This window comes from Petaurus breviceps, unplaced genomic scaffold (genome assembly GCF_028583685.1).
Source record: "Petaurus breviceps papuanus isolate PSGF00001 unplaced genomic scaffold, PetGlider_PUasm1.0 37, whole genome shotgun sequence".
Lineage (NCBI taxonomy): Eukaryota > Metazoa > Chordata > Mammalia > Diprotodontia > Petauridae > Petaurus > Petaurus breviceps.
Window position 1 is genome coordinate 87,422,011 of NW_027186296.1, and position 22,067 is coordinate 87,444,077.

At 36.8% G+C, this 22,067-nt stretch overlaps 1 protein-coding gene across 2 annotated transcripts in view; it reads right to left on the bottom strand.

Moving 5' to 3' along the window:
* Positions 1-21,865, bottom strand: part of GPAM (glycerol-3-phosphate acyltransferase, mitochondrial) — a 44,851-nt gene extending 22,986 nt beyond the window's left edge. The window contains exons 1-11 of one of the 2 annotated variants that reach the window (XM_069098957.1): positions 21,696-21,865; positions 19,662-19,708; positions 18,473-18,603; positions 18,017-18,139; positions 16,140-16,213; positions 13,220-13,333; positions 7,088-7,237; positions 5,152-5,248; positions 4,589-4,725; positions 2,903-3,002; positions 1,916-2,128 (exon numbers count right to left, since the gene is read on the bottom strand). In XM_069098957.1, the coding sequence (XP_068955058.1) occupies positions 1,916-2,128; positions 2,903-3,002; positions 4,589-4,725; positions 5,152-5,248; positions 7,088-7,237; positions 13,220-13,333; positions 16,140-16,213; positions 18,017-18,139; positions 18,473-18,574 (1,110 nt within the window). In that variant the 5' untranslated portion in view covers positions 18,575-18,603; positions 19,662-19,708; positions 21,696-21,865. Of the gene's footprint in view, positions 1-1,915; positions 2,129-2,902; positions 3,003-4,588; positions 4,726-5,151; positions 5,249-7,087; positions 7,238-13,219; positions 13,334-16,139; positions 16,214-18,016; positions 18,140-18,472; positions 18,604-19,661; positions 19,713-21,695 lie in introns of both variants that reach the window. The other variant, XM_069098956.1, reaches the window with a different exon arrangement.
* Positions 21,866-22,067: the final 202 nt, after the last annotated feature.

Genomic DNA, 22,067 nt, shown 5'->3' on the forward strand with positions numbered 1-22,067 from the left:
TCCATCAGTTTAGGGAACTCCCAGAGTAAGAATTCTCTTCACTGATGAAGTTCATATTTCCCTGGGGCACTAAGATTTGAAGTGACTCCCCTATTTTCATGTACTCATGTACATTACACATAGGAATTAAATCCAGGCCTTCTTAATTTTACAGCTATCTCAAGTTTTTTTGTGACAGACAATAGGGTACCTCTGATAATGACAAACAAAATGTGTGACATATTCTATTAAAAATCACATAAAGAAAAAATTAATACCATATATTTCAAGCTGATGAATAAACAATTTCACATGAAAGAGGAAAAAAAAACAATTCTATAGTATTCTTTTTTTTTTTTACTTTTTGAAGGGCAATTGGGGTTAAGAGACTTGCCCAAGGTCACACGGCTAGGTTTTTGTGAATGTATATGTATGTATGTATGTGTGTGTGTGTATGTGTGTTAAGTGTCTGAGGCCACATTTGAACTCAGGTCCTCCTGACTCCAGGGCTGGTGCTCTATTCACTGTGCCACCTAGCTGCCAATTCTATAGTATTCTGATAGGACTTTATATTGTCCTCAGGTAAGTGGCTGTTTACCTAGCCTTCAAAGGTGAATATGAATGGTATTTGACCCAGCATCCAAATATACAAAACCTGGAATACTGGATTTAGGCCCCACCCTAACCTCTGAATGGAGTTTAAACACTAAATTTCTAAAGTTTCTGAGTCATCAAACATGTGCTCTGATGTCCTTCATTGGCACATCAGAAAACTGGCACTTAACTAAACATAAACAATGTTTAAAGCCTTAAAACTAAATTAGGACCAAAGAAAATTCCTAAAACTGGTATCAAATTCCTTTAGTAGTGGTTTAGTCTCCTTATGCATTCAGAGCTTGTATAGAAACAACTCCAAATAGAAAAGGGAATGGTTCTCAAAATCATACCTGAGACCCACTCCCACTTGAGGTAATTCTATATTCAGTCCCTACAGGGCTGCCACTCCAACAGCTGTGGAGTACAGGCCCAGGAAGGAAAAGCCAGCAGGAAGGAAAAGTTTTCCTAGAAGTACTTCTGACTCTGAGAACATTTCCTCAAAGACTTAATACTACATCTACAGCCAGCTTGGGAAGAAATAAAACACATTTTCTAAAATAAAAAATTCATGGTTCTTTGCACTCATCTCAACTCCTTACAATCTGACTTTTGACTACCATACTCTAAAGAAACTGCTCTCTCAAATGCTGCTAATGATGTCATAAACGACTAAAAATTATTTGTCACCATACTACTATCAACAGTTCATTACTCTCAGTAGGATAAAATACAAACTCCTCAATGTGGAGTTCAAAAAGCTATAAATAACTAGGTTCCAACCTACCTTTTCATTCTTATTTCTTATTTGTCACTTCAAATAAGACAATTAGGTAAAGCACTTTGCAAATCCCAAAGTATTACATAAATTTCTACTATTACTATCATTCATTCTAGAGCTAAACTAGATAGCTACCCATATAAGGCATTCTATCTCCCAACTCCATTAAGTCATAAAGCTGCTATCCATGCCTGAAATGTATTCTCTCGATTTTACATTTCAGAACTTCTCTCTCTTCCTTCAAGGCTGCTCTCTCCACCATGAAGCTTTCCTTCATTTCTTCAATTGTCAGTACTCTTGCCTTCCTTAAATTATCTTGTGCTCACTATCAGTATTTATGTTGAGAACCTACCTCAGGTCTTTATTTCTACAGTGCCTCACACCCAGTGTGTGCTTAACAAATCTGACTTGCAAAGAGGGTGTGCTCAATACTTATTACGATTAACACCAAAAACATTAACTACATTAAAGCAAGCAAGTGGTATGGATGGTAAAGCCCTTCTGATTACCCCCCCCCAAAAAAAACATTCTATTTTTTACCCAATGTTTAAAAGACATTACCAGTTGTTCACCATTGTAATGACCTTCAATAATCCGCTCATAGGAGATTCCAACAGGGATGATCAAAATGTCAGGAATGGTATTGCTAGAAAGAGTGTCCACCACCACAGACAAGAGGCCTGCCCTAGCGTGGGAGGTTCTTCCACTCCGAGAACGTGTTCCTTCCAAAAAGATTTCCAAAAACTGTTGTTGTCGCAGCAGTTCTACAATGTGCTAAGGCAAGAGGGCAAAACAAAAAGTTAAGTCAAAATCATAAAACTTACCATATGCTTTTCTTTTTTCTCAGACCCAAACTACAATTTCATTGGTTTCATTGCCTCACTCTCAATGAAGAAAGCAACCATGAGCAGCTCTGCAGCTTAAAGTCTTCAAGATTGCCTAAAACACTGTGAGGTTAAGAGCTTGCCTAGGTCACTAGATGTCCACTAGAATTTAACCCCTGATCTTCCTGACTGCCAAGTCAACTCTCTGTTCACTATACTAATCAAAATTAATTTATACAAACTAAAACATTGAAAGAAAAGATTCACATACTAGCAGAGTATCTTTAAAGGTAATGGCAGAATAACTTGTCCCAAACTAGCTCTGGGGGACTACAGGATAATAAAATCCCCAGTCAATATTCACAATTCTCAATTTTGGTATGGGGGAAGGGATTTTGTCTGGACTGATAATTACCAGTGGGTGGATTTTCCATTGTGGAAAGCTCCATTTAGCAATTTATACTGGCAACTCATCTGTAACTTATAGTCTTGGAGAACTGACTGAGACAAAGAAATTACAAGACTTACACAATACTAACATTGGAATCATTATGGCCTGTCAGAGGCAAGATTTGAACCCAGGTCTTCCTGGGTCCTCCATTCCTTCTACTATACTATCTCTTCCTTACTTTAGTAAAAAAATAAAAATAAAAATATTTCAAGACAATTTTTAACTTTCTACTCAGGTAATAACTAACACAGTAGCTTTAGAGAGAACACATACTCCATGGAGTAAAGCCCTGTAGAGAGTATCTTTCCGTCCATCTGATGTCTCATCTAGCCTCCGTCGTATGAAAAAGCCTCCAAGTTTACGGATCAGAGTACTAGAAAAATGAAAGAAGGTATATTATTTACATGCAGAAATAGCAACTTCATCTTTCAAAACCCAAATCTTTCAAATACTCAGCATTTAGCTATTTCAGCCATCATAAGAGTCATACACATACATATGTGTATCTGTATATATATGTATATGTGTGTGTATATACACACACACATATATCTTTTGAGCTATTCTACCTATGTAAAAAAATGTTCAAGTGCTCCAGTTTCTAAATTAATATCTCATTTCAATAAATGATATTACTTACTCTTCATCAGTTCTTTTTTTTCTTTTGCTTTTCAGAGGGCAATTGGGGTTAAGTGACTTGCCCAAAGTCACACAGCTAGTAAGTGTTAAGTCTCTGAGGCCGAATTTGAACTCAAGTCCTCCTGACGCCAGGGCCGGTGCTCTATTCACTGTGCCACCTAGCCACCCCTCTTCATCAGTTCTTAGATTATCACTGTTTATGTTAGAGGCTTATAATAATGGATTCCAAATCAAAGGAGCCTATATGTGATCTTTATCGTCTCAAAACTGGCAGTGTGATTTATGCTACACTTGAATGTCAAATCCCTATGCAAGTTCCTATAAAATTCCCATTTGACATAAAGTGCTAGAATACCTGCCTATGGCATATTTTACTACAAAACAAATGTTTAATATAAGAGATCTGTCCAGATGAAATCATCATTAATAACATCTGATCTGGAAAAAAAGTTTTCATGATGTGTCTAACAATCAAAAGTTATAATCTATTTATTTCAACAGTATTATTATAGGGCACTGGCCCTGAAGTCAGGAGGACCCTAGTTCAAATCAGGCCTCAGATAATGGATACTTACTAGCTGTGTGACCTTGTCCAAGTCACTTAACCCCAATTGTCCTGCCTTCCTCCCTCCAAACCCCATCCCCCCCCAAAAATCTATTGTCCAATTAGAATATCAAGTTATTAAGCTACATGCTAATGGAGCAGTTAGGTGGTACAGTGGTTAGAGCAACAGGCCTGGAGTCAGGGAGACCTGAGTTCAAATCAGAACTCCAACATCTACTACCTGTGTGACCCTGGGGGGAAGTCACTTAACTCATTTGCCTCAGTTTCTTCATATGTAAAATGGGGATAATAACAGCACCAACACCCTTGGGTTGTTGTGAGGATCCAATGAGATAACAACTGTAAAGCACGGAGCATGGTGCCTGGCACCTAGTAAGTCTTATATAAATGTTAGCTATCATCACTAATTCATTCAACATCCGTAAATTCACATCCTCTTGTCATCCTATTCACTCTCTGAGCTCCTACAATTTGTATTTCTTTGTGTTCTCTGCAACTGATTAAGGAAAACTCAATGTATACATTTGTTGTACTTTTCACTTTGAAAAGTCAAAGTTGAGGTTTGATGATTCAAAGTCATTTTATTTACTACTTGGCTTTTCTCCACTGATATATTCCCTAAGAAGTTTCACGTTTCTATGCACTAAATATGTTATATAAGAATTGTGCTATAAAATGAAGGGGTCAAAATAAAACCTCCAATTAAACTTGTATAAGTTTTACTTTGAATTTCATATTAAGCTTATGATTCTTACCTGAAAATGGGTATGTTCAGGTTATTGCCAGCAGCGATGTATGGTGCTTTGATGTTATGGCAGAAAAGAATGAATGTGAGTAGCAGATAATCAATATGGGATTTATGAACTGGTAGGAAGATAAGAGGCAAATTCATCTGATTGGAGGGGAGAAAAAAGATGCGCAATTTTAAATTAAAAGGTAAATACAAATGGTAAATCATAGCATAACATTTAGCAAATAAATCAAACTACGCTACAACTACCAGCAAAAATGCATCCTTTCAAAATAGCATGGATGAATTCTTTAAACAATGCATTTTAAACATTGAAAACTGCTATCCAACAAGCTACTAAGAGGTGAAACTAACATCCCATCATATCTAGACTGCATGCAGCTACTGCAGAGACTTCCAAAAATGAGGGATCCCACAAAAAGGGGCACAAACCCTCAAAAGAAAAAAATAAGGACCTTGAAAAATATTTGAAACTAAAAAAGAACCAAAAACCCACTGTTTCAGTAAACATGGGGAGCTGAGGGTAAAGGGCTTACTAAAAGTCAACAAAAAGACTAATCCTCTTACTTCAGTGGCTGCTTTGACCATCTCAAGTTGACCTTTGTGAATCTGAACACTCCAAAAGAAGCTGTTGAAAAGTTTTAGTAGCACCCATCCAGTCAGCCTAGGAAAGAACAAAATGCTAAGATGTTCCTCTGCTCAAATGTCACTTTCCACTAGCTCAGAGACTACTTAAATTAAAGCTATCTACAAATAACTGGCCTATTGGACTCGCATAATGATCAATGAAACCCAGTATGTGTTCATTCACAGATTCATTAATCATAATGGTCATCACATAACCCTCATTTTTACCCCAAAAACCAGACTACCAGCTCATCCCAAGTCATTGGCCTCATGACTGGCCTTTTCCTATTCCTGCAGAACTCATTTATGTAGTATAGTTTATCAGCTAAAAGAGAATCATCAGTCATATGTGACTAGATGTCTACATAACTTAGATCTCAGAAGCAAATACCACCACAGTCAACTGAAATTTGAAGGGAATGTTTAGGTAAACAGAATGATGAATATAGTGTGTTCTTTGATAAATATACACCAGATAAAACATTTTCCAAAGTCCCTTTAATATGTTAACATATCTAGTACCCTCACAGTATCAAGTGTTACTTGTAAATTGACAATTCTCACTCAATGACTTCAAAATCTGGCTACAAAGATGTTTACAGAAACAGAAAAGAGGTAAGCAAGAAAGCTGGGGTAAGAACACAAGTGGTAGTCATTGAACTAGCGTTTTTATGATATTTCAGGGTATGTCAAAATATATTTATTGAGTCCTGTGGGGAAAAGGGATAGGATAAGCTATTGCTTGGAAATACATGACAGTCTTATAATCTCTTTTACATCCATCCTCCCTTTCTATTCTCACAGCTTTCGTGTGTATGACACCATCCTGTCATATAGGTCATTAATACCATTCCTGGTAGCTTTCTCTGAGGTTCTGGCATTTAGACTCTCCACTCAACAATTCATTCTATTCCACTAAATTAATCTATATAATTTTCTTGGGCATAACCTCTATGGCCTATTTCATCATCTTTAAATCAGGTACCAAATAGACCAAAAAAGTCTATAAAATCTCTTCAAACTCTAAATCAATGTTCCTATAACCCAGTGTTACCAAACTCAAATAGAGAGGGATCTCAGCCTATACACCATGTATCGACATGGTTTTCTAAAACCACAAATATTATCTATGTTGTATCATAATTTACTTTACTAAACATTTCCCAATTACATTTCAGTCTAGTTCAAGTACACTCAGGAAGACTGGAGCAAAGGTGTCAAACTTACAGGTAGCAAAACGCAGAGGAACGCAACATGTATAGAAAAATCTATAATGTTAAATGGAATATTAGATCATTACAGAAACAGGTGGGCTTTCAGGAGGGAGAAATAGAAAGGAGGGCATTTTATAGAGAGGGAACATTGTGAAGGCCTATATGAAGATGACAACAGTGAAAATAGGAGCATGGATGGATGTTAAAAGAGATTATAAGGATGTAATGTATTTTCATATCATAGCTTATCTCCTTCTTTTACAACGTTATCTGTCAGTACTACTCCCTTCATATTCCAAGCAAACTGAACTCCAAGCTTTGTCCCTGACATTGTCCCACAATCTCCTACCACCACTATGCTTTTGCTCACATTATTCCCTATCCCTGAAATGCCCTCTTCTTTATCTCTGCCTCACAAAATGCCATCTACGACCTAATGTTCCATTTAACACTACAGATATTTCTGTGAGTGTGGCATCCCACTTTGAGACTGCAAATTTCTTCAGGACAGGAACTATTATCTTCTTCATCCTGTTGTCCCTGACAACTAGCACATGTTCTATACATTATAGGAACTTCAAAAATGTTTATTACTGTTCTTACTAATTCAATTACCTGAAGAGTCAACTCTGTTGACAAACCGTTTTCTTGATTTTCATTACCTGATCATTGCTGGTGAGACATTAGCAACCATTTCTTGGAGAATCTGCTTAGCTCTCTTTTTCACTTTGCTAATAGATTTTGATTGCTGCTGAGCAGAACCATCTCTAGAATTCAATTCAGAAGCTACTTCTTCAATTGCCTCCTGTACTCTGATTGGAAAAAGAAAAGACAATGTAACTACTTCTGAGCTACTTTCTATATCCAACATTTCCTAAAGTACTGAATTCACAAAGATGAAACAATATTCAGAATGTTTTTAAAGAGAGTAACACTTCTTCTGGAGAAACAGAAAGAGTGGCATCCTAAAGTTGTTAAGCAACCACTCAAGATTCTAAATGCTTTGCTTTAGGTCAAATTAATAAGTTATTAAACAATTTAGGAAAAAAGACTGAAGGAACAAAGAAAAGAAATGACTATCCTTATGTAACATATGTACCAGAGGGCTCTAAGGGCAGCTGCAAGAAAATATATGATTTCTCATTCTGAAAGGTTACTGTGCCTCTATTTTATAATTCCATTAGGCAGCACATGGACAAAATGCTAGATTTAGAGTCAGCAAGACCAGAGATCAAATATGTCTCAGAAACTTCTAGCTATGGGACTTTGGACAAGTCACATAACTTCCCTCAGCTTCAGTTTCCTCTTCTGCAAAATGGAAATGATACTATCTGCCTTCCAGAAATTTTGTGACAATCAGGTGAAATAACACGTCAAGTGCTTAGAAAACCTTACTGAGCAATATAAATGCTAATGTTCAGCAAATCTCACTGATTGATATAAATTCTAACTTATCCTTACCACACTGCTAGTATTCATTTTTTAAATTAAATATAATACTTTTTTGTTATAAACATTCTACCATTGGTAATCTAAAGGTAAGACTGTCCACAATAATATTGTTCAATAACTAAGTGGACATCCTACTAGAAGAACTAAATTGTATCAATTTGACACTCTCACTTTACATGAAACTCAGAGGAAGCTGCAGCTAAACAGAAGGATGGTTCACAGATTTTCCCTGTTGAAGCAAGCAAATAACAAAAAATGTATTAGTTATCTGCTACCTGCCAGGCACTGGGGAAACACAGACAAAAGTTTCTGTTTTTGAGGAACTTACCATTTAGCCAGGAGAAACATCATGTACACATCTATGGAAATTAAACAAACGATAACTGGGAGGAAAAACACTAGGTAAGGGGTGGGGCAGAGGAAACATTAGAAAACTTCGTGTAGAAGGTTTCATGAGAGCTGAGCTTTGAGAGATTTTAAGAGGAGGAGTTTCCAGGCACAAGGAATGTACATTTTCACAACTTTTGAGAGAGACAGAATGTCATGTATAAGGAACTTTTGTGTACAAAAACAAGACTGATATGTAGTAAAACTAGAACTGGAGGAGCGGCTAGGTGGCACAGTGCATAGAGTACTGGCCCTGGAGTCAAGACGACCTCAGTTCAAATCTGGCCTCAGACACTTAACACTTATTAGCCATGTGACCTTGGGCAAGTCACTTAACCCCAATTGCTCCTACCTTCGCCCCTCCAAAAAAAGAAAAAGGAAAAAACCATAGAACTGGGGACTTAGAGTCAGGTTGTAAAAAGTTTTCAATGCTAAAGAGTTTATATTTGATCCTTGAAGTACTATGGCCCCCCGAAGTGTACCAAGTAAGGAAGTGATGTAATAAGAGCTATGTTGAAGGAAAATCACCTTTTTAGCTCTGTGGAGAATGGATTAGAATAGGGAGCTTGAGACATGAAGACTAATTAGGAGACCATCTACCTGCATCAACCATCTGCATCCAATAATCAAGAGTTAATGAAGGCCTGAATTAAGGTGGTGGCTATACAGGAGGGAGAAGAGGATGGATAGAGGAGATGTCATGGAAATAGAAAGTCCAAGATTTAGTAATGACTGGATATGTGAGGTGAGGGAGAGTGAGGCATCAAAGACAACATTGAATTGCAAATCTGGGTGACTAGAAGGATGGTGGTGCCCTCAAAAGGAATAGAAAGGTTCAGAAAAGGTGTGAGTTTGGAAGAAAATTAATTCTTTTAGGAAATGTTGACTCTAACCTGCCTGCAGAATATCCAGGTGGAAATCTAATAGGTAATATGAGACTGGAACACAGGAAAGGATTTAGGGCTAGATATCGAAATCTAGGAATCATCAACATAGGGATGATATTTAAACTCATATAAGCTGATGAAGTCACAGAGAGATTAGAGAGATAAGACAAATAAGGGAGGTTAGCAGAGTTAGTTTTATCATGTGACCAAAAGCAACCAAAAACATCATTTGGGACACCAGGTTAATCTGGTGTTAGTGTTTATGATAAGCATTTTCAAAAAGACAATGAAAATAACTGCAGCTTGTTTGCTGCAGAGGATAAAAAGGTAAAGAAATTCTATAAAAAAAAACTCAATTAAGACCTGTCAATTAAATTAACATATACATTGATTCTGAGTAAATTCATGACTTCAACACAAAAGTGGAAACAGGCAAGGATAATGGAAAATGTTGGAAATTATGGATCAGGTGTAAGGAATAAAAGGCCAAACACATGTAAATTACAAACACAAACACCTTCTGCAAGAAAGTAATTGAAAGCCACTAGGCACTGAAAGTGTTGTATGGTATCACAAAAAATTAAATCGTTACGTATTAGAAGACAAAGAATGACTCACTAATAATATAAAAAAGTCATTCTTGCCTCAGCTGTTTAATGTAGACAATCCAGCAACTTGTTAGAATCAAGTTCCAAATAAAAAGACAGAATAAAAATGAGATACAAATATGGTGTACAATTTAAAAAGTAACATCCTAACATTTAAACAAGTTACTCATGACCAAAAACAATGGCATGTGAACAAAAAGACATCAACACTTGCTATAATTATTTTATGCAGGAACTCAGCAGATGTAAATCTACTGCTAAAACGAAGACACCAAAATGGTCAAGAAAACTGCATTAGTCAACTAACAAATGACTTCGTTGAAGAGTGAAGAGATAATGGCAATCAAGGAAAACACGTGTTTATAATTATAGCCTTGCCAAATAAAACAAAGAAAGGCAGTTGTGAATAAAAACAGCTTAAAGGAAGCCTGGAGAGACACTCTAACCAGTCATCACAAGGACAAAGGGGAAGGAAGGAAAGGGAACAAATATTTATTAAGTTCCCTCTATGTGCCAGCCACTGTGCTAAGTACTTTACAAATATTATCACATTTGATCCTCACAACAATCCTAGGAGACAAATGCTATGATTTTACCCGTTTTACAGTTGAGGAAACTGAAGCAGTCAGAGGTGAAGTTAACTTGCCAAAAGTCAAACAGCTAGTTAAGTGTCTGAGACAAACTTTGAATTCAGATCTTCTTGATTCCAGGCCCAAAGCCCTATTCACTGTGCCAACCAGCTGCCTTTAAAATGCCAGACATTTAAGGATTTAGCTGGATGGTGACATAAGATAGAAATGATGCACAAAAATGTTTATAATACTCTCTTCACCAGCAAGGATAGTGGAATCAGCACATTTGGACTCAACATCATAGTCCTGGGATATACTTACAAAGGTGGCAAAAATCACACTGAAGAGAAAGATGAGAAAAGAAACTGGACCAGACTAAGTGTGCATGGAGAAGGCAATGCCACTGGAAGGGCACTGAAGGATCAATTTTTCAAGATAAATGAAGATGGGGGAGACAACCAGAAATCTAGGATCTTTTTATTCGGAAAGGGAAGAGGCAATTGGAAGGAAGACCAGTAATTGACCAATATGCCAACTTTCCCATATAAAATATTTTTATAAGATACAGCATTAAGGGAATTCTTACTGAGGCTATTAAATGAGAACTACCAGGCTTTTGCAAGTAGTATTCCACTGCAAACTTAATATTTACAGTCATCAAATTGACTAAAAGAAACAGAGAAGCAAGAGCTCACTATAAAAATTGCTTTTGTTAACTATAAAAAAGTATTTGATTCAGTTAAGCCTGCCTTAGAGGTTCTCCTCCAATAAGGTTATCTCCCATGCATACCTCAAAATTATACTTGATTCCTTAAAAGATATGAGAGATACCTTGATTGACAAACCTCTGATTACTATTATCAGACAAAAAACACAGATAAAACTTTGCCAAAGATCTTTACCACAATAACGGAGGAAACAGCACAGTCAAAATTGTGAAGGATTCCCTATAAAAGGTGAAGTCCTTCAGTACTCCAGATGCTCCTGTTTGTGGATGATATTATGCAGATTGCATCAGGACTTTGAACACTGCAGAGTCTCCTGGATGAGATCCATAACTACGCAAATGAGTCTGGCCTAACAATTCACCCAGGAAAAGCCAAGAGATGAAGAATGTCTATTTTCTAAACTATGATATGCATTTCAATAAACAAGTTATAGAATTCTTCCACTGCCTATGTGTGTGTATATGAATTTCTTGCACAAACACTACAAATAAACAATGAATGAGACCCAAAAGCAAATACGAGGTGAGCAGGCTGTACTGCCTTTTGGAAACTGCAAAATTCTTTTAATGACCCTGAAACAAAGGCCCATCTTTTTAATATAAATATTGTTTCTGGTGCTGTATGCCTGAGGCATGGAAGACAACTCCAAAAATCCAAGAACAAGTGTCCAGAGGGTCAATGGAAAGGGATCTGGTGGGTTAAACAGGTTACATTAGAAATGGAATTACAAACAAGAAGTGAATGATGACATCAAAAAAAATTGGCCAAAAAGATGAGCTCATTACATGGCAAGAGCTGGGATAATCATTGATAGGCCCATCTCAGTCACAACTATCTTTGCAAGGTTAAAAGCAAGAAGGTCCCCAGTCTGTGAGTGGAAAACAGACAGGAGTTGCCCAGGATGGGAATGACTGAATGACTGCATTCTGCACTATTAGAAGGGATTTCCCACAATAATAACCAATTTTTTGAGCATTACAGCATTTTTTAAATGACCACAAAATGAAGTCCAAATTGTTTTTAAATTACAAAGTAGAGGGAAGGAGCAACATGGTAGAGTGGATAGAGAACAAAAAGATTGAAGTCAAGACTCATATCTGAGACATACTGGTTGTGCAGCCCTGGCCAAATCACTTAATCTCTGAGAGCCCAAGGCAACCTTCTAGGATCATCAGTTACAGAAGAGTTGATGATCAGCATTTGTAGAGGGAGTTTCCTTAGAGGTCCCTACACCAAAAAATGTGACTGGCTCTCTCTTTCAAAAAGGGAGAATAGTGATGGAAGTATATAGTCGACAGATTTAAATCCATTCTATCCCCTCAAAGGGAAAGTCCACTAATCCAAGGAGCAAGCCCCTTAAATTGCTTCTAAATTCTATTTCGATTACTCTTACATTTAATGTCAGAAACAATGGAAAAAGGTTTAATTTTTTTTTTAAATAAACGGCACTGTTAACAATCCTATGAGAGCTCTACTAAGTCAATAGTTTTAAGTCTTCTCAGTGATTTTAGTGGGAAAGCCAGACTTACCAGGCCTGGTGGTTAGTGACTACAAAAATGACAAAATTCAAAAGGAACTAACTACACTAGGAAAATAAATGAGTAAGTAAAAGTCTACTACTCTAAATTTCAGTACAAAAAGTATATATTTTCTAATTCTGATAATTCAACTCCTACCGCCCACACCTTAAAGGATGAATTATGAACTAAAAACTGCATTATCCCACATTACTGTTATGATTACACTTTCCAGGAATTCTGAAAATACACATCTCCCAAACCAACTTGTTTCTGTGATATTTATGAAATTCGCATAATTAATAATCCACAATCCTAGTATTTTGTTCTGTATGCTTACTGCTCCCCAAAGAATCTACTTTACCCTCCATCTGTATTTTCCTTTTTTTTTTTGCTTTTTTGGAGGGGGGAAGGCAGGGCAATTGGGGGTAAGTGACTAAGTGTTTCAAGTTTCTGAGGTTGGATTTGAACTTAGGTCCTCCTGACTCCAGGGCCAGTGCTCTATTCACTGTGCCACCTAGCCACCCCTTCCATCTGTATTTTCTAAGAATGTTTAACAAAACTTCAATAAAGAATAAAAAAAAATCTTGGGACATGATGCTTTATAGAAGTTGGAATGGCCTAGAAATTTTTCTCCCCTTACCTGCTACTGTTCAATACATTTTCAGCCACATTGGTGGCAAACATGCCCTTATGAACATCCCGTTCTTGAACGAAGAGTACATATGAAAGGCGTCTTGCAAGCCATCCTCTATGTCTGCAATATGAAAATAATTAAGTATTCTATTAACACCTAAAACAAATTATTTTAATCATTTTGGTTTTTCATCTTCTCCCCCCAAGTCCTTTCTGTAAAAGTAAGCTTAATTCTTATATTCATTTAAATCTTCCACCTAGAATTGTAATAGTTATAATAACAATCTAATATCTATAATAGTTACCCAAAGGCAAAAAATTATGCTATCAATAGTTATGCAAATTTCCTCATGGGCTCACAACTAAAATTCAAAAATGAATATTTATTTATCCAGAGATTCTTAACCTTTTTTTGTCATGGACCATTTTGGCAGTCTGGTATAGCCCACAGACAGTTTCACAGATTCATGTTTTAAATGAATAAGATACATAGAATCAAAGGAAACTGATTATACTGCAACACAGCTATTTACATTTCTTTTAAAGATCATGGACCCCAGGTTAAAAAACTGATCTAAGTAATTGTCCCTTTTCTTTTACCAAATAAAAACCCCAAAAATGCCACAAAATTTCAAAGTTTTCACTTTCAATTAAGCCTATAATATGCAACACAAATCATTAGGAAAAAAAGAATTATCTTTGTTATTTCAATAGTTATTTTTAGGAAAAAAAAAACTAGTCATTTGCTTTTAAATGAGTCTGGCTGAGTTCATGATCATTCAAATATCTATCATGAGCAGTGTGGTCTAGAATCTTGTTTCTATGTTTCCAAACTGTCAATAACACATTCTGTTAATCTTCCTAACAATTAGTTACTATTTCTGACCATATAGTTACTATTTTCCTCACTATTAATAAATTTATACTGAAAGATGTGGAAGAACACCCAAAAAACCTCAATTCTATGAAAATAAAACATAAAAACCCTATTGTATAAGTGACACTTTCACTCCTTTCTAAAACTTTTTTACTTCCTTCTCTTCCTTTCAAAAGCTTTTTGACACCATCCCAAGCCTCTGAAAAGTAGGCATCACAAAAATACATAATATTCTTCTTTCAGAGTATATTTCTTTATTACTAGTAGAATATTATTACAAGGTACAAAGTACCACCATGCTATGAAATTCCTAGGCAATTAAATTCCAAAGGAGGGAAAGAACAATCTGCCAGGTTATTGTGTGTACCTGATGAAAAAATAAAGTTGGTATGGTTTATCTTAGGCTTTGTCTAGACATTACATAGAAAAATTTGTTATCTAGCCAAGTGTTAAGCAATGTACTTAGGCAGCTGATGCCTACTAGCAGCTAAATACCCAGACATTTCTTAGACAATGGTTTAATGATTCTATTTCTTATTATATCCATCTGGATATAATTGCACAATTTGCACAGTAAAATCCCCGAATATCAGTATATACTTTTAACACTCATATAAATGAGATTCCTTTTCTTGGGAACACAATCTTAATTACTTCTATTAAAAATCAACAGAGATTTTTGTGTATGTACATACATATATATTTCTTAAGGGAGAGAGACCTGAGAAGGAAAACAAAATTTCCCAATAAAAATACTGATTTAACTATATACCATTAAGGTGAGAACTAAATTTTCATAAGATAGCTAAGGAAGCATTCATTTTTTCTTAATATGAAAAGCCACTATAGAAAGTAACTCAACAATATGACCTCATATCAGCTTTTCAGAGGCAGAGAGGTAGTGTAGTGAATAGAATTCTAGGCCCAAAATCAGGAAGACCTGAGTTCAAATTCAGCCTCAAACACTAGCTATATGATCCTAGCAAGTTACTAAACATTTCTTTGACTCAATTTCCTTAACTGTAACAAGGGGATTATAATAATAGCACCTACCTCATAAGGTTGTTTTAAGGATCAAATGAGGTAATGTTTACAAAATGCCTAGCACATAAGAGACACTTAAAAAATGGTTGTTTCTGGGGCAGCTAGGTGGCACAGTGAATAGAGGACTAGACCTGGAGTCAGGAGGACCTGAGTTCAAATATGGCCTCAGATACTTAACACAAAACTAGCCCTGTGACCCTGCTCTAGTCACTTAATCCCAATTGCTCTACCTTCCCTCCTCCAAAAAGAAAAAAAAAAATGGTTGTTTCTTCCCTTGCTTTCAAAGAATTTCAACTATTTTTCAGTATGTTTCACCAATACTCTCATCCTAAGTTATAGTTAATAAAAAAAAGTAAGAATAGTGGAGTGGATTTATTTTATCTGCTGATATCTTTTTCCCAAAAGCCCTGTTTTCTTACTCTTCCACTCTCACTCAATTTTTGCATAAACAAAGCCCCTTTCTTCTCACTCCAACATTCTGAATCATTTCTTTAAATCCACAAGCTTGCTCCATTTGCCTTGAATTTGGAAATAATCATTCCAAGAGTCACCTTACTCAAGTGATAGATTATCACTTTGCATTCCACTAAAAATTAAACAAATTTAAATAAACTAAATCTTGAAGTAAAAATATTCACCCTAGAATAGAACACCAAAACAATACATCAAGCTTCCCTGGAGAAAAAAATTTTTAAAAACTAACACATGTTTAGTAGAAAGCTATTACATGAGCAAATTAAGCATGAAATTTTAAGCAATGTCTGGTACATTAATATGTGATATTTAAGTAATATCATGGTACACTTAATAATAACACCAGTGATAACAACTGGTCCTTTTTAGGTGGCTAGGGTTTTCTCCAAAAAAGTCTGCCTATAAGAAGACCCTTCATTCTTATTAACTGCCAGGAAGTAACAATTAACTAAGGCTTGGTAACTGATTTTAATAGCTCAAATAAGCCTGATACAAATAACAATTTATGTATTTTCTTAATGTGACACTTTACCTTGTATGAGTTTCATTGATATAGATAACATTCCTCAGTCCTAAGGAAGGGATACTTGGGTTGAAAAACTTGTCCTGTGGAAGAAAAATTGAGACACCCCACAGAAAAGTTTAGAAAGTCTACATAAACTTCAATATTTTGCCATGACAATAAAAATATGAAATTCGAGGTTATAATGGTCAAAAGAGCACTATTTCTATTAACAGGTAAATTTGAAATTATTTTTATTTTGCAAACAAGGAAACTGAGATAGAAAAGTTAAGAGATTTGTCTAAATTCTCATGGTAAGTTAACTGTGTCTCCTAGACCTGACTCTTACCATTATACCATAATGCCTCTCTTTCATTAACTTAAACTTTCATTTCATAATGCCTCTCTTTCATTTAACTTTTTAAAGGGAAAGGGAATTACATACTTTAAGGCAAGAAAGGGAAAAGAAAAAGCTGGGACAAGGCCATCAATAGGATATTTAAGATGGACTGGACAGCAAGAGTTGATATTTATAAGTCCCAAGTTCAGGCTACCAATTTAAATGAGAAAAAGTATGTCAAAAGGTCCCCTTTCTTTATGGGTAGATTTTAAAATAATTCAGTGACTTTTCTTCTCAGGTGGGAAAGCTTAAACCTGTATTATTGGAGAAGGTAGTTAAAATTCTTTTATATTACTCCTACAATTCATACATTTTACATTCTAGTCACAATGGGCCCTGTGAAATTTTCCAATCCCATACCGTCCTTCAAAAGAGAGGGCCAAGAGGGCCAATACCTAAGAAAGCTTATCAAGTACCTCCAAAGAAATTTTGGCTCCCAACCGGCTCCAATAGGCAAAGATTGGCCCCTATCTACAAAAATTCCCTATCATTTTCCCTGAATCCAAGGTAATTTGTGTGTTTGAGCCACCCTTGGGTTTCAGGGGAACATAGGAGCTTAGGGATGGATCATTCTTGAGGATCACTAAGGTTTTTTTAGGAAAAGCTTGAGTGGCACATGCAACCTTTTTCCATGGCTATAAATCTCTTCTTTGCTGCCACATCTTTGACTTCTTTTGAGGCCAAACAGACAGTAAATAGAACACTCACACAGCATAGTGATCAATTCACATAGACACATTACAGGCAGTAAGGCATGAACGGCAGCATTTTCCTTCTCAATAAATATCTAACGACAAAGAAGCTTAACAGTTGAACTTAACTCAAATTTCTTAAGAGGCTTTTTCCACAGATTTGGAACACTGTTGCATTACTTCCAGAATTCCTTATTCTGACACATTCTTATATTTTCTTAACTGATCTTTCTAAAATACTATCCCAGAGACTCATAAGTTGTTATACATAACTCCTGTCTCCTATAAAGAATTTGAATGAATTTTACTTTTTTGCTATATTTATTTTTTAATCTTCATCCTGACAAGCAAGTTATCTGTCCAAAGTAGGAGATTTCCCAATACTATGTCCTGCTCCCACTCTACCCCTATTCTACAGTAAAAACAATAGAGACATCTGGGGTAGTAGAGGCCTTAAAGGAAGTACAGCAAAGAGGCTACTGGAAACATTGTCTGCCCTTTGAAGTCATCTCTGTTCTGTTCTACCCTTACAACTTTTCTTGCTACAATGTTTAATACTATTCAATGTCAAATTGTTTTCTCCTTAACCCCGAGTTCTTTCTTCTAAAAACACTCCAAAAATACATATACTATTCTTTCGGGGCATAACCATACTATGAAAGATGAGAAAATATCATTTAACATATTTGACATCAAAAGTGTGGATTATAAATAGAGAGCTAAAAGTGAGTCAAAAATACTAAAACCCAGAAATATCAAATTTACCCCAACTGTAACATAAAACATTTTTCTCTTCTTATCACTAAAAGACTTACCCAACTCTGGGGAGTACACACGTAGCAACATCGTCCCACAAATGGCCTCTTCCTGCTCAGTAAAGTTTCTTTCCACTTTAATGTTGCTGACCGGAAGACAGTGGGTCTGAAACCACAATCTCCCTAGTAAAAATTAAGAGAAAAAGATCTGAATAGCAGAAAAATACATAGCTCCTTTGAATTCTAAGATTTAGTAATCAAATGTAAAAAAAAAAAGACTAAGCAACCTATACATTCATTTACTTTGGTATAAGCACAAATTTTTAATTTATTAAACTATAGTTATACTGTCAACGATGCAACTAGTATAACAATTTTGCTCTTCTGCAATAACCTATTTTCATTCAAATTTTTGTAAAGTCATTGTTTGTTTGATTACCAATTGAAATAAATCTTATGCTTCTTGAGTGTGGGTGTGGGGGGGAGGAATGGCATAGCAATAAAGTTTAAACTTACCCATTCTTCACCTGAGTGTTTGCATCTATTGACACTGTATTCTGAAGAATTTGACAGATAAGAAACATCTATCGTACCAAGGGACAGTGCGGACTCATCCATGACACCAACTTAAAATCCCAAATCATGTGCTATATAAAATAAAATTGTGTATGAGTGAGATATTTTAATATTTTAGTAAAACACTGACTTGCAAATCATTTTTTCCTTGTAAGAATGTCACATGAACTGTTTCAGGGTTTCTAAAATGGTAGGTGAACAGAACAAACTGGTGGAGATAAGCTGCTTTAATGGAAAGAGCTCTGGATTTGGAAATAGAGGACCTTGGTTCTATATGTGTATTCCACTACCTATGACCTTGGGCAAGTTATAAACTCTCTGGGCCACATCTATAAAACAGAAGGAAGAGGCAGTTGGACTAGTCGTCAAGACTGTTTCCAGTTCTAAATCTATGTGGGGGAGAGAATAGGGGGAGTGTAGGGGTAAGTGTACAGATATATGTATATACATATATGTGTGTGTGAATATATATATATATATATATATATATATGATCTCGAGTATATTACTAAGTCAAAAGAATTCAACAGTCTACTGTAAAAAACATACTATGTATGATTAGCACATGTTAAAAATAGATTAATAAATTTACAATTTAGGGTACTCTAAACTTTCCTATATTCACTTGATTATATAAAGGTTAATTTCAAAATAAAGGGTAAAAGTATTTCGTTTTGCTATTTACAAGAATCAATGTTTTCCTCAAAGAAAAAGCTAGTAAATTACGGATACTTAATTTCATAAGCAAATCTTACATCATTATTTTAAGGAGCCATGATTTCACTAATGCAGGGTTACAACCCCCTTCACTGGCTATTTTCATGAGTTATTGTGGCAAAAATAAAGAAAGAAAAATTTTAAAACCAAGTCTAAAGAACCTGATAAGGGAACTCAAGAGAGCTTGAAAGTTACCCTCTCAATTTAGTTGACTATAATCTCTGATTTAGCTATCACAATAACTAAAAGTCATTGTGCTAATGTATCTTTCAAAATGTACACAAATATACCCAATATACCCAAACCAGAAACAATAATGTAAATGTAAATGACCACTACCACTACAAAACTGAAGGCTGTGATTATAATAACCAAACCTGACCCTGAAGAAGAAATAAGAAAATATACCTACCTCCCTTCTTTGCAGAATTTTTTCCTCCTTATTTTTTGTTGAGATGGCTATCTGGGGAGAAGACAGATAATAATTTAGAAATAAAGATAATTACCAATATTAGTGTCATTTCCCTAGACAAAAACATAGTATTTTTTTTAGAACATCTCAAATTTAATTTTACAGATTTCCCAAGAAGGAACCTCCAAGGCCATCTAGTCAAATCCATAAATGACCTCTGCAACATCCCCAACAAGTAGTCACAGACTTCACTAAAAGATTTACAATGAGAAGTTCACAACTTAGTGAAGCACACCATTCCACTTTTGGACAGTTATGATTTCTAGGAAGTTATTTTTTCTTATATTAGCAGAAATTTACTATTCTGAAACATCCACCCAATGGTCCTACTTTTACCCTTTGGGGCCAAACAGAAGGAGTCTAATCTCTTTTACATAACAATTCTTCAAATACTTGAACTGTTACCATGTTTCTTAACTCTTCAATTCACAAGGATAAATATTTCCAGTTCCTTCTATCAATCCAGATATGGCATGACTTTTACACCATCCTGGTCCCTTCTTTATAGCTTTAAGATGCAGACCCCAGAACTGAACACAATAGATCTTTTTCCAATAAGCAATTATATTTGGAAGGCTCTACCATTATGGATCTTCTTATATGACACAATGCAAGAGGAGGAAGTACTGCAACACACACATAAGATACACAAACTTTCTAATTTGTTCTGCTAAATCAGTCATTTTAGTATAGCTCATTTAATTTTTTTTTTAATCCTACATCACAATACCCACAATAATCATTGCCACTTAGTTAAAGCTTACACGGAGGCATCTATCTAAAACAGTCTGACAGTAATCACCCTTAATCCAATAATACTTATGTTCTTAAGTATTTAAAGTAACTATAACAATCTACTAGGAAAGGATAAGAGTAAAAATATACATCAGGCTTCAAAGTTTCTCCATAAATAAAAAGCACAGCATTTGTGTATCATTTATTGGCTCGAGTATGTCCATATAATAATAAACTGAATTTAACAGAACTAAATTGCACGGGTAATGGAGAATTGGACCAAGGAAAAAGCTAGGATGTGAAAGATTTTCTGCCAAGCAGAATGCAAGCTCACATAGGAAAGATCCCAGTTGGACTTCCTTCTAGTTGTTGCACCTGCCTGTAAGTATTTACTAGTGGGAGGGGAAAAGCCTGCAATACCTGCTCTCTAAACATGAGGAGTTGGCATGGTATTAAGACACCTGTACCTTCTGTTCTCACAATCCTTCAATACCTATTTCAACACTAGCTTCTGGGGAAGAAGATATGAAGATTCCCTTTTCTTTCCACCATCAACCTCAATGCACACATCCCACAAATTTTTTTTTTTCCCCTGAAAATACTGCATCACTAGCGAGGTGAAGAGCTTGGAGAAGTTTCACTGCAATTCAAACCCAACCCCTTTAGATCCCTTTCATCCTCTTTCTCCCTCTCTTGGCCCTAGAGGAATTCAGACCCCAACTTTCTCTTCTGAAGAGAAGAACCTCTCTGTGGATGGGGCAAAGATTAGGTCCCCTTTGCAACAAAAGCCAGGGGCAGCTACCACTGAACTTGGGATCCTTCTGGGGCCGCGGGAGAGCTTCTGCACAGACGCCCGTCTCCAGGAGCAAAGGCACAGCCCACCTTCCACGTGCCTCTAGGGGTGACACGAGTCAAAGACACGACCCCCCATCCCCCACCGAGCACCCTGGGGGTGACCCAGGTCAAAGGCACAGACTCATACGCGCCCCTTGGGGGAGACACGGGCTCAGACAGGGGAGGGAAAGGAAGGGTTGCAGAGCCAGAGCCCGCGGCATACACGAAGAAGCCACAGAAGAATGACCGCAGTTCTCACGGGTGGGCGAGGACCTCGCCAGGGGATAGAGGGGAGGAGGGAGGAGAAAGAGACAAAGGAGCCCCGATCCCCAAGCCACGGTGCGGCTGCCAACGTGCAGCGAGCCCGGACCCCGCTGAGTTCCTCCTGCTCCCGCAGACACCCACCAGCCGCGACGTGCCTCGCCTTGCTGCCCGACTTCGGCTCGGGCTCCAGCTGTGGCTGCAGCTGCGCGCTCCCTCTCGCTCCCTTTCTCTCTCTCCGTCTCAGCCGCCGCCGCAGCCGCCGCAGCAGTCGCGGGAACATTAGATGCAGAGTCGCGCCCGGATGACGTCACGAGGCCGAGCGTGGGGCGAGAGAAGAGCGGAGCTCTAGAGCTAGGGGGAGGGGCCAAAGGGAGAGGGGTTGGCGCTCCGGGGGGGGAGTGTGCACTCTGGCGCGCCGCTATTGGAGAACCACTGCTGCCAATCCCCGCCCCCAGCACGTGCTCATCTGTGCCTCAGGGAGAAACTGTCCCAGAGATGAAGAGCTGAAATGAC